At 40.9% G+C, this 16,569-nt stretch overlaps 1 protein-coding gene across 2 annotated transcripts; it reads left to right on the plus strand.

The window, feature by feature from the left end:
- The first annotated feature begins 6,072 nt into the window (after positions 1–6,072).
- Positions 6,073–15,730, plus strand: CCDC14 (coiled-coil domain containing 14). Of its 2 annotated transcripts, none has more exons than XM_082764033.1 (13): positions 6,073–6,137; positions 6,314–6,369; positions 7,052–7,127; positions 7,807–7,879; positions 7,972–8,112; positions 8,964–9,197; positions 9,288–9,382; positions 10,351–10,906; positions 11,373–11,514; positions 12,121–12,200; positions 12,620–12,838; positions 12,918–13,050; positions 14,373–15,730. In XM_082764033.1, exons 1-13 carry the CDS (start codon positions 6,105–6,107, stop codon positions 15,337–15,339), a joined length of 2,805 nt encoding a protein of 934 aa, XP_082620159.1. In that variant the 5' UTR covers positions 6,073–6,104; the 3' UTR covers positions 15,340–15,730. The 2 variants fall into 2 exon arrangements, with proteins under 2 accessions (XP_082620159.1, XP_082620160.1); XM_082764034.1 differs by having other exon boundaries at positions 12,623–12,838.
- The last annotated feature ends 839 nt before the right edge of the window (positions 15,731–16,569 follow it).

Raw genomic sequence — 16,569 nt, forward strand, 5'->3', positions numbered from 1 at the left:
CACCAGAGCCGAGTACAGGGGGACGATCACTTCCCTAGCCCTGCTGGCCACACTGCTTCTTATACAAGCCAGGATGCCGTTGGCCTTCTTGGCCACCTGAGCACACTGCTGGCTCATATTCATCTGACTATCCACCATCACTCCCAGGTCCTTCTCTGCCTGGCAGCTCTCCAACCATTCCTCTCCCAGCCTGTAGCTCTGCTTGGGGTTATTGCGCCCCAGGTGCAGGACCCGGCACTTGGCCTTGTTGAACTTCATGCAGTTGACCTCAGCCCATCGGTGCAGCCTATCCAGATCCTCCTGCAGAGCTTTCTACCCTCAGGCAGATTGACACACGCACCTAACTTGGTGTCATCTGCGAACTTACTGAGGGTGCACTCGATGCCCTCGTCCAGATCATCGATGAAGATATTAAAGAGGACCGGCCCCAGCACCGAGCCCTGGGGGACGCCACTAGTGACTGGCCTCCAACTGGACTTGGCTCCATTCACCACGACTCTTTGGGCCCGGCTATCCAGCCAGTTTCTAACCCAACGAAGCGTGCGCCAGTCCAAGCCAAGAGCAGCCAGTTTCTTGAGGAGAATGCTGTGGGAGACGGTGTCAAAAGCCTTGCTGAAGTCAAGGTAGACCACATCCACAGCCTTTCCCTCATCCACCCAGCGCGTCACTTTGTCATAGAAGGAGATCAGGTTCGTCAAGCAGGATCTGCCTTTCATAAACCCATGCTGACTGGGCCTGATCGCCTGCTTGCCCTGCGAGTGCTGCATGATGACTCTCAGGAGGATCTGCTCCATGAGCTTCCCTGGTACTGAAGTCAAACTGACAGGCCTGTAGTTTCCCGGGTCTGCCCTCCGGCCCTTCTTGTAGATGGGCGTCACATTTGCTAGCCGCCAGTCAACTGGGACCTCCTCTGGTAGCCGGGACTGTTGATAAATGATGGACAGTGGCTTGGCCAGCTCTTCTGCCAGTTCACTCAGTACCCTTGGGTGGATCCCATCCGGCCCCATCGACTTGTGCACATCCAAGTGCCGTAGCAGGTCGCCAACCAGTTCTTTGTGGATAGTGAGGGCCACATCCTGCTCCCCATCCCCTTCCACCAGTTCAGGGTACTGGGTATCCAGAGAACAACCGGTATTGCCGCTAAAGACTGAGGCAAAGAAGGCATTGAGCACCTCCGCCTTTTCCTCATCTCTTGTAACTAAGTTTCCTCCCGCATCCAGTAAAGGATGGAGATTCTCCTTAGTCCTCCTTTTTGTGTTGATGTATTTATAGAAATGTTTTTTGTTATCTTTAACGGCAGTAGCCAGATTGAGCTCCAGATGAGCTTTGGCCTTCCTAATTTTGTCCCTGCACAGCCTCGCTACATCCTTATAGTCCTCCCTAGTGGCCTGCCCACTTTTCCAAAGATAATAAACCCTCTTTTTTCTCCTAAAATCAAGCCACAATTCTCTGTTGAGCCAGGCTGGTCTTCTTCCCCGCCAGCTCGTCTTTGGGCACGTGGGGACAGACCGTTCCTGCGCCATTAAGATTTCCCTCTTGAAGAGCGCCCAGCCTTCCTGGACCCCTCTGCCCTTCAGAACCGCCTCCCAAGGGACTCTACCAACCAGTGTCCTGAGCAACTCAAAGTCAGCCCTCCGAAAGTCCAATACAGCGGTTTTACTGGTCCCCTTCCTGGCCTCGCCAAGAATAGTGAACTCCACCAGTTCGTGGTCACTCTGCCCAAGACAGCTCCCGACAATCTCATCCTCCACCAGTCCTTCTCTGTTTGTGAAGAGAAGGTCTAGCGGGGCACCACTCCTGGTAGGTTCACTAACCAGCTGCGTCAGGAAGCTATCTTCCACGCTCTCCAGAAACCTCCTAGACTGCTTTGTCAGGGCTGTGTTGTGCTTCCAGGATGTCAGGGAAGTTGAAGTCCCCCACGAGTACAAGCGCTGAAGATTTTGCAACTTCTGTCAGCTGCCTGTAGAACTCCTCATCCGTCTCCTCATCCTGGTTCGGCGGTCTATAGCAGACCCCGACCAGGACACTAGCCTTGTTGTCCCTGCTGATCCTAACCCAAAGGGACTCGACCTTGTCATTCCCAGCCTCGAGTTCTACAACATCAAAAGACTCTCTAATATAGAGAGCCACCCCACCACCCCTTCTGTGCTGCCTGTCCCTTCTGAAGAGCTTATAGCCAGGCATTGCAGCACTCCAGTCATGAGACTGGTCCCACCACATCTCCGTGATGGCAACCAAGTCATAGCCTGCCTGCTGCACGATGGCTTCCAGCTCCTCCTGTTTGTTACCCATGCTGCGTGCATTGGTGTAGATGCACTTCAGCTGGGCCATTGCCTTATCCCCCGGCCTTGCCATTGTTCCCCCTGGCACAGCCAATGTTACAGTACATTTTAGCCATGTTACAGTACATTTTAGCCATGTTACAGTACATTTTATATTTAGTAGAGCAGTAAAGAAGTAGTAAATAAGTAGTGTCATAAAGTTTTAGCCAAAAATTACTGTTTTCATACACAACTCTTTCACTAATAAAGTATTATTCTTATAAGTAAAAGTACCTGTGTAAACAATTTTTTACAAAGTTTATAAAACGTCAGAGGAATTGTCCTAACATTACTGCAACAAATTTTGGCATTGATTTATCTTAAGGAAATAATGAGTCATGTTGTGCTGCTCATACTATTCTCTGTTCACATGGCACCACCTTGTGGAATTCAAAAATCATGCACAAGTACTTAGTGGAGCACAATATTCTCGATAATCCGGGTTTTTATTTAAAACGCCATCAGCTCAAAAAGGTCAAAACATTTTGAATCATAGTGATATTTCCTAAGTTATAACTCAATAAACTTATGATCTTCTCTGTGTGAGAGCTTCTCTATGTGAAGAGCATTTAATCTGCTTTATATATATTTCTATTTCAATGTGTGCAGGCAGGCCAAAGCTAAGTTTTTCTTCTTTCTTTTTCTTCTTTTCTTTTCTTTTCTTTTCTTTTCTTTTCTTTTCTTTTCTTTTCTTTTCTTTTCTTTTCTTTTCTTTTCTTCTTTTCTTTCCTTTCCTTTCCTTTCCTTTCCTTTCCTTTCCTTTCCTTTCCTTTCCTTTCCTTTCCTTTCCTTTCCTTTCCTTTCCTTTCCTTTCCTTTCCTTTCCTTTCCTTTCCTTTCCTTTCCTTTCCTTTCCTTTCCTTTTTCTTTTCTTTTTCCTTTCCTTTTTCTTTTCTTTTTTCTTTTTCCATTTTTCATTTTACTTTTCTTTATTTTTTCTTTTCTTTTCTTTATTTTTTTTTTCTTTTCTTTTTTCTTTTCTTTTCTTTTCTTTTCTTTTCTTTTCTTTTCTTTTCTTTTCTTTTCTTTTCTTTTCTTTTCTTTTCTTTTCTTTTCTTTTCTTTTCTTTTCTTTTCTTTTCTTTCCTTTCCTTTCCTTTCCTTTCCTTTCCTTTCCTTTCCTTTCCTTTCCTTTCCTTTTCTTTTTTTTTTCCCCTTCCCTTCCCTTCCCTTCCCTTCCCTTCCCTTCCCTTCCCTTCCCTTCCCTTCCCTTCCCTTCCCTTCCCTTCCCTTCCCTTCCCTTCCCTTCCCTTCCCTTCCCTTCCCTTCCCTTCCCTTCCCTAAACATCCTCCCCTGAAAAAAGGGAGGATGTTTAGGGAAATGAGCTATACATATATATACATATAAGTACACATAAAAATGTGTATATATATATTTTTTTTTTTTCAAATCAGTAGAGAATAATACAGTTCTGTGCAGTTTTCTTCTTTGTTGTTTACCCCCAAATCTGCCAAGAAGCTCTGAGAGGAATGGAGGTAATTAATGACGCCTAATTCACCGCCTTGGCAAATCTGGGCATAATCTCTGCTTTGATCCTGAGGTTGTAGGTCAGCCCATGTCCTTGACATTAATGCCACTATTAATAAAGACTTCATTATAGCTATGTGTCTACTCATTTTTTTCTTGTATCTGTTCATTTTTTTTCTTGTAAAAAAGCAGATGGATTCACCAAGAGGAAGTCACGTTTCACCAATCTGCTATCTTTCTATGATGAGATGACTGGCTGGGTAGACGAGGGGAGAGCAGTGGATGTGGTCTACCTTGGCTTCAGCAAGGCTTTTGACGCTGTCTCCCACAACATGCTCATAAGAAAGCTCAGGAATTGCGGCCTGTATGAGTGGACCGTGAGGTGGATTGGCAATTGGCTCTGTGTCAATGCTCAGAGAGCTGTGCTTGGTGGTGCAGAATCTACTTCGAGGCCTGTAGCTAGCGGTGTCCTCCAGGGGTCAGTACTGGGTCGAGTGTTGTTTAACTCACTCATCAACAAGCAGGATGAAGGAAGGGAGCGCACCCCCAGCAAGTTTGCTGACAACACAAAGCTCGTGAGGCCTGGTGAGGCCGCACCTGGAGTACTGTGTCCAGTTCAGGGCTCCCCAGTACAAGAGGGACACAAAACTACTTCAGCGAGTCCAGATGAGGGCTACTAAGATGATTATAGGCCTGGAGCACTTGTACCAGCACAGGCTGAGAGAGCTGGGCCTGTTTAGCCTCGAAAACAGAAGACTGAGGGGAGACCTCATCAACACGTATAAATATCTGAGGGGAGGACATCAAGAGAATGGAGCTGGTCTCTTTTCAGTCATGCCCAGCGACAGGATGAGAAGCAACAGGCACAAACTGAAGAACAGGAGGTTCCGGCTGAATATGAGGAGGCACTTCTTTACTGTGAGGGTGACCCATCACAGGTTGCCCACAGAGATTGTGGAGTCTCCCTCTCTGGAGATACTCAAAACCCGCCTCAATGCCGCCATCTTGTGCAACGTGCTCTAGGTGATCCTGCTTGGCAGGGGGCTGGACTAGGTGATCTTCAGAAATCCCTTCCAACCTCAGCCATTCTGTGATTCTGTGATTAATTATTTTAATCACCACACTCATGTCCATCAGTTCAATGAGGAATCACCCATAAAGTTCCATAAACACCCTAATGAAGAACGAACACCAATGTTTCTGGCACTGGTTGGGTAGTTGCCATATGTCTGTTTGAGTTCTCTTAATCTTCTTCCATTTTGCTAGTTTGTATTCTTCAGCAATTTTGAAAGAGGACTTCAGTTGTTTTCTTATCATGATCTTCCTATTTTAACATTTTCAATGAAAAAATAAAAAATGAAGCTGTCCCAAAATCCTCTCAGAAACCTTTTTTTTTTTTTTTTTTTTGACAAGATAACTAAATTCACATGGTTTTACTCAGTTCAGCACAGTTTCAGTGCAAATGTAGTAATTCCCAAAACCAATGTACACGTTGGGAGAGCAACGAGATTGAATATGCACCTCTGCTACAGTACTCTAATAACACAGTACTGTAATTACATTTTCAGCCTGAGTAAGTGCAACTGCTTTCCATGATGTTTTCAGGTCTGTTTATTCAGTTAACAAAACTGAATATATGCGGAATGCTAATGTCAGCCTGTGCAAAACTCGGCTGAGGCGCTGTCTGTCCTTTACCACCTACATACAGTGGTGTTTTAAGGGAAGCTTTGGCACTAGCTGGAGACCAAAGGCCTCATATATGCCAAACGTTAGCGATTCCCTTTGACTTTCCACCACTCCGCTCAACATTTGTGCTGCTGAGGCCGAGCTCAGGCCGTTAAGGCACTTTTATGAGGCACTTTTCCTTCAGGGGGCGCCGCGCACCATTCAAACCCCGTTCCTTGGGGTGTTTTGTGGGCGCATACAGCCACCACCGGGCAGGACATGCTGCCAAAGCAGCCCTAAAGCCGCAGCGGGCACGCCGAGGGGCACCCCGGCTCTGCGTGAGGCTGCGTGAGGCACCGCACCACCCCCAGCCGCCCGCCGGAGGTTCTGAGAGGAGCAGCGGGGCGGGAACAAGAAGCCCTTCAGCAAGGGGCGGGCCCGCGGTGCGGCCACACCCCCACGGCCATCTCCGCTTTCCCATTGGCTCTTTCGCTCCTTTCTCCACCAATCCCCGCGCAGGCCCTCCCCGCACAGACCCCTCCCTCCCTCCTTCCCGCGCTCGACTAAACGGCGGGGCGGGACGGGGCGGGGCGGGGCTAACGCTCCTTAGGCCCCGCCCCTCGGCTCAACGGCCGCGGCGGGGGCCGGGGCCATGGCGAAGGCGGGTGCCGCGCGGCCCTGCAAGGTGCGGGCAAGGAGCTGGGGTCGGGGCTGTCCCGTCACGGGGCTCGGGACCCTCGGGGAGGGAGGGAAGAAGGGCGGGGGTGTCCTGCTGAGGGCCCTGCGGGGAGCGCTGCCGTCGGGCAGCCCTTCCCCGTTGTGGGGGTGTTGGTGAAAGTGAAAGGTTTCTGTGCCCGGCAGGTGCTGTCCTCTGTGAGGCAGGCGGGAGCAGCGAAGGTGCCGGCTGGAAGGAGGCGGTAAGGCTCGGGTCGGGGCTGTGTCTGGGCTGGAGGGTGGGTGTTAGCATCCGGGGGCCTTGTACCTGCTGTCAAGCAGCCAGAAATTGTGTGTGTGCATCGATAAAGGTGCCTGGCTTGAAGGCTGAGCAGCCTGTGCACATACAGAGCTAACCTGAGCAAAAGGCTTGACTGGGGAAATAAGACCTTAACTCTATACATTACATTTATGAAAGACTGTATCCATATAGTTACTAGTCTCATATAAGTGTTAAGACTAAATTCTCCTTGGACGTAAGTTGTTACTATCTGTTCAATGCTTCTGCTGCAGCAGTAGAGTTTGCAAAAAGAGAAAGATACTTGTTTATATGCTGTATACATTGTGTATGTATATATTAGATGCATATATTGTATATACATACATATCATATTGAATAGCCTGAGTTGGAAGAGAACTCAAAGACCACCCAGTTCCAACCCCCTGCCATGGGCAGGGATGCCTCCCGCTGCATCAGGTTGCTCAGGGTCTCATCCAACCTGGTCTTGAACACCTGCAGGGATGGGGCACCCACAACCTCTCTGAGCAAAAAAAAAAAAAAAAAATGTTGACAGAATAATTTTTAGTTTGCTATTATCGAATAAAGGTAACTTCTTAGTTTGCATGCTAAGGAGGTAATATGAACAGTGAATTTAACTCTTTCAGGTTTGGATTAAGAAAAGAACGTCACCCTGACGTGGAGGCTGGATACTCTCTCTATTCCACTGATTCTGATGACCAGGTAGTCAAGTGACTTTTTAATACAATCATCTATGTTATCTAGAGAGAATGTAAGCTGGAATACATGCAAAAAAAAAAGTCAACACGTTAATTTAGATACTACTGCATCTCGACTAGAAACAGCTCCGGCAAAGCCAGCAAGAGCGTTTCTACTCCATGTTGCAGATGCGTGCAAGTTGGCTTTGTGTGCATTTTGACTATTGACAGAGCTTATTAAGGCACAACATATGTTTTGCAAACATAACGATGCTGTATATGCTGCCAGAACCATAGCCATATTTGTTAGATTTTGTGCCGGAAAGAGTATGTTGCATGCTGCAGCAATGTTTTCTGTGCAGTGCTGAGTCAATTATTTCCAAACCAAAAATATGCTGTAGATAATATCTAAACTGTACCTTAAAGTAGCAATAAAAAACCCACATGCTTGTAATTACCAAAGCATGTACTCCAACAAAAGGACATACATGCAACAACATATGTTTTGTTTTGTTTTCTCAAAAATTGTATGTTTGCTAATTTTCAAATAATTGCAAATAATTGTAGACTAATACATGGGAAATCAAGCATTTTTGCTGATGATCAATAGTTGTTTTTTCAGGTAATAGTGGGGAACAGTCTTCTCTAAAATGGTGTCTTATTTTACTGATGCTCTTTTTCTGACCACAGTATTCTTTATGCAGGTTGATTCTATTCATAATGGACTTGACCGTTGTGCAGCTTTACTGAAGAATATCTTACAAAATGAGGCTACAGGTTGTACCTATTGAAAATTTGTTAAGTCTTCAGTTTTTGTAATGCTGTTTTGATTTGTTTTGTTGACCAGCTTTTGTTTCAAATATTAATAGGAAGGGAGACTAACCATAAACAACCTGGGAAAACAACTTCTGTTAAATCTACTTCCAAGCCTTTGCTAACAAAAGCAAGTGCATCCAATAAGAAAGGGCTGAAAAAAAATACTACTGCTGCGCACATCCGAAAAGAAATTGGTAAGCAGATTTTTGGGGGCTTGCTTTTTTCCCTCAAACAATACTGAGAGACTGTTGAACCTTTCGAGGAGATGTAATAAGGCTTCAGATAGTTGTATTTTGTTGTAGGTTGATCCGGGGCTAGATCTGCAAAGGATATAGACGTTGCTCATTACTTTTAGAAACTATAAATATTTTAGCAATTACGGAAACTCTCAGATGTTTGAGCTTCATATAAAAAAAAAGAAAGCTAGGTGGGTTTACAAATACCAGCATAATAAAGAGTTTAGCTATTAGGAAATACAAAACAGAATGTTATTTGAAGTAATTCATGTTTTTATTAGCATTTCTTCCTCTCTCCACTCCATTTCTTTTGTGCAATTTCTAATCCAGTAGACAGGCGGGACCTGTGAACTTGGTATATAGCAGGATGACTCTTTTGTCAATTATAGAAAATGGGCACCTAGTTCATGTCTTTCCAGCACTGGAAGAGTATGTAATTTTAATTATACCCAACATTAAAAAAATTATATTTGGAGAGTGCTTGGTATGGGTTATTTCCAATAGCCTAAAAGTTTAGGAAACAGCTTAGCAGAGATGTTACAAGTAGTGTTTTCGAACTTTATATAGGATTAAATCCCTTTGCTTCTTTCAAGGACAACAGTCTATCCAACTGGGTTAGTTTGCTCTATCTCGGGGGGGGGGGGGGGGGTGGAACCTAAGATGAATTAATTCGCTGCTCATCAAATCTGACTAGGATCTTAGGCCATAAGATATTTTATATGCGAAAGGAACTTACCAGTGAGCCTGATGACACAATGTGTTTGTGTAGGTCTTCAACTTCAGCTGAGTTCTTTGATCCTTTTCTCTAGTGCAAATATCAAATAAGAAACTTGCCCTATCTACCAGACCATCTACGGAGAAAGAACTTTCTAGTGCACAACAGAACCAGCTGGTTCAACCAATTCATATGCCTTGTAGTCAACAGTCTCCTGTGATGCATCAGAAACTATGTGAACATGTGCAAACTCAGATGTCTCTGGTAACTGACCAGCCACCGCAGAACAGTAACCAAATTCCTGCTGTAACTCCTACCTCAGATCATGGTTAGTAGAGCTATTAATAGTGGGTTTGCTATTTTACTCTGAGTTTTGTCCAGTATTGCCCTGATCTATGACACCATTGTTTTCCTTCAGGATATCAAAATGTTCCAGCTTTTAATTATCGATTACCTACCTCCACAGCAGATCTGTCCCTACAGTGTGCAGCTAATCCCTTATCTACTCAATCAGTAAGTAAAAGTTTGATTTGAAATATTAATAAGCATTTTAAATGAGCAATAACTATTTATTTCTTCATTTATTTGTGGGGTTTTTATTGGGTTTACATAATTTTTTTTCCTTAAGAAAAAAATGTACATATTTCAACCTATATTGATGAACAGAATAAATAATGACAGGAAATACTTCTATTTAAAATGTTTTATACATAGACACGGATGAATGACATTGGAGGCATTACAAATGGCTGTTTGTCGCTCTGTGGTGGATTCTGTAATAGACAGTGAGCATGAAAAGTGCAGGGTATTATTTTTTAGTGTTAATAATTATATTCGCAGTCATGCGCATTAGGGTCACTAAACAATTTCTGATTAAATAAATCATCTGATATGTACCTTTTTCCCACCAATGATCAAGTTGCGTATTTCTTTAGATACTGTGTTGTATCTTAGAGCCATATTTTAAAAGGCTTGTGTGTTTCAGGGCATAAAATAATACTAATGGAGAGTACCAACCGCCATCTTGGGAAATGTTAAAGGCTTGCACCTTGAGACTGTAGACTTATTTTCCATCTGCAGGCATTCCATGTATAGTTAGTGCTAACTCTGACTCCTTAAAAATTAGTCAAGTCCTTTTTTTTCCCATTCTGGTTTGCTTTCAAGGAATGTGTACTTACAAAGCAAAAAGCAACAGCAACAGAAATGCTGCTGAGGTTTTTTTCTTCAACAACAGCTGAGAATGACTGTGCTTTATGTTATCTATATTTAAGGTAAAGATAATGTAAACTAGATTTACATGTGAATTATTCAGTCTGCTGGAAAACTTATGCAATTAAGGAGTTTGAGATGCATTTATTTTTATAAAATGCAAAGAATGATCAAGACTACAGTGAGGGAGACTAGCTTTTTGTTGTTGTTTTTTAAACATTTGAAAAACCTCCATGTTAATTTTCTGTTCAATATGAATAATCTTCATGCAGGATGTTCTTGTAAGCAGTGGCAATGAATGCATGGCACAGATGAAGGGAACTGTGGCTTTCCCCGTAGTTTCTAATTCTACTACTCCACAAACACAATCAGCCAGTGCTCTTCCTGGTGTGATGCCCTGTATAGCATCAGGTGCATCACATAACTCTACAGTGCCTATGTTCACCCCATCGTCTGTTGGCAGAGAGATGACCCCAAGCCATGAGCAGCAGCGTAAAGAAGCAGACCTAATAAGATGCATACAGGCTCACCTGTCCCTGTTACAATCGCATGAAATGACAAATGGCAGGACTGATCAGAAGCACTGTAATCATTGTCCAGCACCACAAAATGTTTCAATGAACAGGGAGGAAGATGCTTTTGAAGAACTCAGTGAAGAAGACGACTTGAATGTACTTGATGTAGCCCCAGTGAGAGATACAAGTTGCCAGAGAAGTTTTGTAAGGAAAGATCTAAAACAGAAACAAGAAAGCCCAGAAAAAACAGCCCATAAAGTTAAGACAGTGAAATACCTCTTGGGAGAGCTCCGAGCACTGATAACAGATCAAGGTAGGACACACTCACTTTGCCATAGAGCAATTATGTAAAAATAACAGAAAAACTGCATAAAATGAGCAAGCACTTCATTTTCAGGAAGTTGTGTGATATTTTGGATTGGTTTTCCACAGCTTTAGGTCCTTAATGTTTCACTGTGGAGAAGAATTAAGTTGTTTTGGGGAGTATTTTAACATCGTTGTAACAGCGAAGATAAAGATAGTTCTCATTTCATACACAGTGTTTTCACTTCAGAAAGAGAGCGGTGTAGACAGATTGCAACAGCAACCCCACCAAGGTTACTTAGATAGGATTTACCAAGATCCAAAAGTGTAGTTCTCATAGTCAAGCTTTAAAGTTTTAAATAGAGATGGGTGGACAGAATAAATTGGGTTTTCTTTTAATGTAGATTACTTACTATTGCATCAGTTTGACTGTCCCATTACAGGTTTTTCTGTTTCTTTTTTTCCACCTTGTGCAGATGATTCAGAGATGTTAAGGTTGATGAATGAAATAGAAGACTGCATATCATTGCTCCCAGCTGTAGTGGGAAGTACGAACGTACAAACCGAAATAGCACTAGCTCTACAGCCTCTCAGAAGTGAAAATGCACAGCTGCGTAGGTTAGTAACTGTTTGGTGATTCTGTGTTTACTGCAAAAGCACCTAAGATATTCTTAATTGGTCTGTTCTAAATTGCATGTTTTGGCATTGTTGTGTTCTAAGTGCTGTGGCCCTTTTATCTTTGTCTATACTATATATTGCCAAGTGTGTTGGTAAGGCTTTGTTTTAATTAACGCGTAGCCACTGAAGCAAGGTGTCAGTTAATACTGGTGTTTTATTAGCATCAGTTACATCACGACTGGGACTTCGTCTAGGTGGGATCAGCATAGCATCTTGTCTGAAAACTACAGTATTAACATAATCAGTTTGCTCTTTATTCCTTTTGTAGTGTATTCTTAGATGTAGAAATAAAGCTCATTTCAGAGGAGCTTTCAGTTACATAACTGGGTAACACTTCACTTCAGAGCAGAGGGAAATATGTTTACCAGACTTTGCAAAGGGTCTTTTGTGTTGAAGAAAGATTGGAATGCAAGAAAAAAACACTAATAAAACTTTCTCATATTTCTAAAATATTGTGACATTTTATTCTTACCAAACTAATTTAAAATGCATTGTTTTGGGACTTATTTTGAACTTTCTGAATATGCACTTTTTCACAATTCACAGGAGACTAAGAATATTAAACCAGCAACTCAGGGAACGAGAGAGAAATGAGAAGACATCTGGACAGAGCTGCAGCTATGAATGTAAAGTACTAGTAGATAATGATGTTTATTAGGGGAATTTTTGTTAAGGCTTTGTTTAAAGAGATAAGCATAATAAAGATATATAAATAAAAAATAACACTACATACTACGGCCTTTAGTGACAACTAAGCTAAGAATTGAGGATCTAGTCACGCAACTGCATTTGTATGGCTTGTTGTGCCTGTTTAGGTTCCAGGGACATGAAGGTTTCAGCTCCAGAACAGATTACTTTACCTTATATCCTCTTACAATGATAATGACAATCAACTAAGAAGAAAGCTTGCAGTTTATCTCCCTGCCTCAAAAAAATTATTTTTATCTGTAAGCAAAATTATGAGCATTTCTTAAAAACAGTTCAGTGTATAAGTCCAAACTGTACCACACAAGACACTTAACTTCATATATTTTACTTTTGGTAGTAGTTTCCTTGCAGTCCTTGAACATGATGCTCCAGACTCAATTGAAAGAATCACTGAAAGGCCTAGAGTCGCTACAGGCTAAAAATGAAGAGCTACTTAAAGTAATAGAAAATCAGAAGGAAGAAAATAAACATCTTGCGAAAGATATTCAAGATAAAGAAAAGGAATTGCTTGAAAACAAACAGCAATACGATATTCATTCCACCAAGCTCAAGATCGGTAAGTATTTTAAAATTATTCTTCATTTGGTTTTTAAAATTTGAAAAAAAAAAAAGCTAAATTCTTCTTGGTATTTTAGAGGTGGAAGAGGCATTAGCAAACGTGAAGAGCCTTCAATTTAACCTGGAAGCTTCTGAGAAGGAAAATAAGATTTTGGGCATAACATTACGCCAGCGTGATGCAGAAGTTAACAGGCTACGTGAGTTAACCAGGTACTGTTGGCTAAGTGTTATTTTGGCCTCTTGACATCACTTTTTTTCCTCCATCCTTTAGGTTATTGTAATCTGTAGTAATACATCAGTATCTTTAAGGTAGGCTAAAACCTCTCTTGGTGCATACTATTTGCTACTATAGTGCTATAACTTCATTAAAACAGTTATCTTGTTCTGTGATGTTAGTCCTCTTTTAAAGAGCAATGTTACCTGACGTAACTTGTGCAAAGTCTTAACTCTTGTAGCAGACTGCAAGTAAGGAGCTGCTTGGGAAGTGCATGGACCTGAAAACCTACTGATACTTTCCTTGAAGCTGTAGAATTATTCAGTTCAAAAGTTAATTTCCTAAAGGAGGGATTTCTCTTTCCCCTTAGAAAATCAGAAATCAAACTCTTATGAAAAAAACTACCAGAAAGATCAGTCTTCCAGTCTCCCACAGTGAGCTCTTCTTGTGGGAATGAGCAGTCCCTCATTTAATTGTACATACACTTGAATTAGATTATACTTAAATTTTAATGAAGGATGAGGGTAGGAACTCTTAGATCCCCTGAAGGAACATTGCATTATTCACCTTTTTTTTTTTTTTTTTTTTTTTTTTTTAAATGTTACTGTGAATTTATTTCATCGTGTTCTATGAATCTGGTGACAAGCTGAGAGGCTCACAAATGTTTGTAAACATCCAGAGTGGTGTGTACATAAAATTTGTGTGGACATGATGTGCAGAGGAAGATCATCTGTCTTGTTTTTAGGTGATATTGATTGAAATGGTGGAGTGTTTTTAATCATTATTTCTATCTTTAGTAGACATTCAGATACATTATGCTTTTCTGTAGCTGTTAAATACTGACCACCAGATGGTAGTATAATGATGTCTCATTATTGCCTGTTTATATAAATATCCTGGATAATATATATAGTAGGATTAAGTGTTCAGTTTTTGATACAGAAAACAGAAAATTAGAAAAATTGATTTTTTTTTTTTTTTTCTTTAGAAGAGAATATTTTGGAAAAACTTCCTCTGATTTCAATAGTTGTTTCTATATGCTTTATAATAGTTTCTTGACATCTATTTACTTTGCAGTACTCAAAACAGGTAAATCAGGAATAATCTGAATAACTTCAGTGTGTTCATTTCTCTGAGGCAAGTTTCTTCAATTTAATTCTCTGCAATTGGTTCATATCTATATTAGTATTTTCTGTATGTAGAAAGAATTGTAATTTTGCTGTCATCTGATAAATCTGTTTTCATTTTTATATAAAAGTTTTTGAAAAATAGTTGCCAAAAACATAGTTAACCTGCTGCATTTATCTTTTCTTAATAGAACTTTGCAGTGCAGTATGGCCAAACTTCTGTCAGACCTCACAGCAGACAATATTAAACCCAGATCTGAAAAAGGTCTCTCAAAGTCCCTTTTGGAAGACTATGAGAAACGGATGCAGCCTGATCCATTTCCTGGGAGTAGTTCAGTAATGACTTACCTTAAAAAATTAGAAATGGATCATATTTTGACAGATACAGAACTTCAGTTTTCAAATAAAAACGGAGAATTGCAAATGCTAAATCTAGCCTATGAAAAGTTTGCTGCTGAAGAAAATAACATAAACCATATATTCTCAGAAGAAAGAACATCAGCTTCCAGAATATTGCCAACCTTACTGAAGCAAGATGCAGAAACAGTTAGTGATTCTGGGACTTTAATAGATGAACAAAGCAAGTTGGATGAGACTGTTTACATTCCATTGACTAGCAGTGCCTCTAAAAAACAGGTTGTCTCGGGGAGAACTGATGGACTACACCATACTAGAGGGGCTTGTAAGATGTTAGACTTCAACTGTGAGCTGTCAAACTCTTTGCAGCAGAATAGATGTGAAATGTCAAAGGATCCAACTATTCTGGATAAATTAAGCACTGAGTACAGTGTGAAAAAGACTATGGAAAACACACTTGAAGTTACAGGGGGTAAGGTGAAGCCAGGAGACAAAGTCCAAGTGAAGCCAAAAGGTGCTCCAAGTGGAGTTGCAAAAGACTGCACAGACAAACCAGGCCAAATTCAGCCACATGTTCCAATGCCATTTCAGAAAGAGTTTCCTAAGAAGCGAGGCAATGAAGCAACTGATACTAGTTTTATTTCATTTGATGGTATATCAGGGAAGTCTGAGTGGAGTGCATCCTCTTTTTCAACATTTACTTCTCGAGATGAAGAGGACTTTAAGAATGGCTTAGCAGCGTTGGATGCCAACATAGCTAGGTTACAAAGAACTCTGCAAAATACCATTATGAAACAATGACTATGAGGAAACAAAATAGGATGTGCTTCTTCAGATAATTTAGGTTTTTTCTGAGGTGCATTAATAAGTATGGTACTGATAGTAGTATTTGTATTTTTTTGTATGAATTGAGTTCCTAGCTGTTTAAATTATGAATGGAATTTGTTCCTCATTAAAATATTGGTGCTGCTTCCCTTGATGTGTATAACTTCAAATAACTGGCATAAATCCATTTTTTAAAAACTGATGACTTAGGTTTATACCCTTTAACTGCAAAATCTAATTCTTAGCACAAACTTTGATAACTCTAATAAATTAATGTACTGTTGGCAGTATTTTTTTCTATTAAATGGTAAAAGGAAGCAATTGTTTTCTGTGCTTTTCTAAAGTAGAAAGAACAGCATTAAGAGATGCATTTGAAGTCAACTGCAAATGTGATAAAATTGGGAGAATTTTTGATTTAATAATAATTTGACATGTATAAAATAAGATGCATAGTTATTTCCCTTGTTTTTGATTTTCAGTTTTCAAAAGTTAACTCTTTGTGGCTTATGGTGAAGGAGTGCAAAGTGTCAACATCAAAGAAATGGGTGGACAGGACTTCTTTTTCAGCTGCATTGTTTTTAAGCCAAGCTGAGTTTAGATCCAATATAATTCAGTAATAAAGTGGGAATTTAACTGATGAAAGTGGAACTGCTTTGAACTTTTAAAAAAAAAAAAAATCCACCTTGGCCAGATAATTCTCTTCACGTATTTTTTTTTTTATTGCTATTTTTAAAGGGGAATTTAAGGACTTAAGGGCAGAAGGCTTAAACTTTGCTTTATTGAATTGTTTTCTTCCCTGAAGATCAGTTGCAAGGTACCATAAGCAGGCGAGAGATTCCACAGGTAAATGCCAGGGAAGAGCTAACTACAGAGCAGCTCTGCAGCAGCATTGGAGAATTAAAATTAATGTGTGGGGATAAACAAATGCAGACATTGTACGGGATTTACAGTATATGGTAGATCCTGCAAAACACATGAAGTAGCCCTTTTTCACTCATCATTGAGTAAGACTCAATTTTCACTTTAGAAAATTGTATTTGAAAGAATAAGTGGAGAGTCCAAACCCTTCAGAGTTCTGTTTTGCTTTACAGTTCTGTTTAAGGTCATTATTTTTATAGATGATTGTTTGTTGCTTTTTTTTATCTTGAATATAGTACCAGTGCATAAACACAAAACACACTGGTGCTAAGAAACAGAAGCAGTAAG

The sequence above is a fragment of the Aythya marila genome (assembly GCF_965140915.1).
Source record: "Aythya marila genome assembly, chromosome: 6".
NCBI lineage: Eukaryota > Metazoa > Chordata > Aves > Anseriformes > Anatidae > Aythya > Aythya marila.

Coding starts and splice junctions, on each gene's coding strand:
- CCDC14 (XM_082764033.1), top strand. CDS start 6,105: ATGGCGAAGGCGGGTGCCGCGCGGCCCTGCAAG. Junction 7,128..7,806: donor CCACTGATTCTGATGACCAG/GTAGTCAAGTGA, acceptor TTCTTTATGCAG/GTTGATTCTATTCATAATGG. Junction 11,515..12,120: donor GAAAATGCACAGCTGCGTAG/GTTAGTAACTGT, acceptor CACAATTCACAG/GAGACTAAGAATATTAAACC.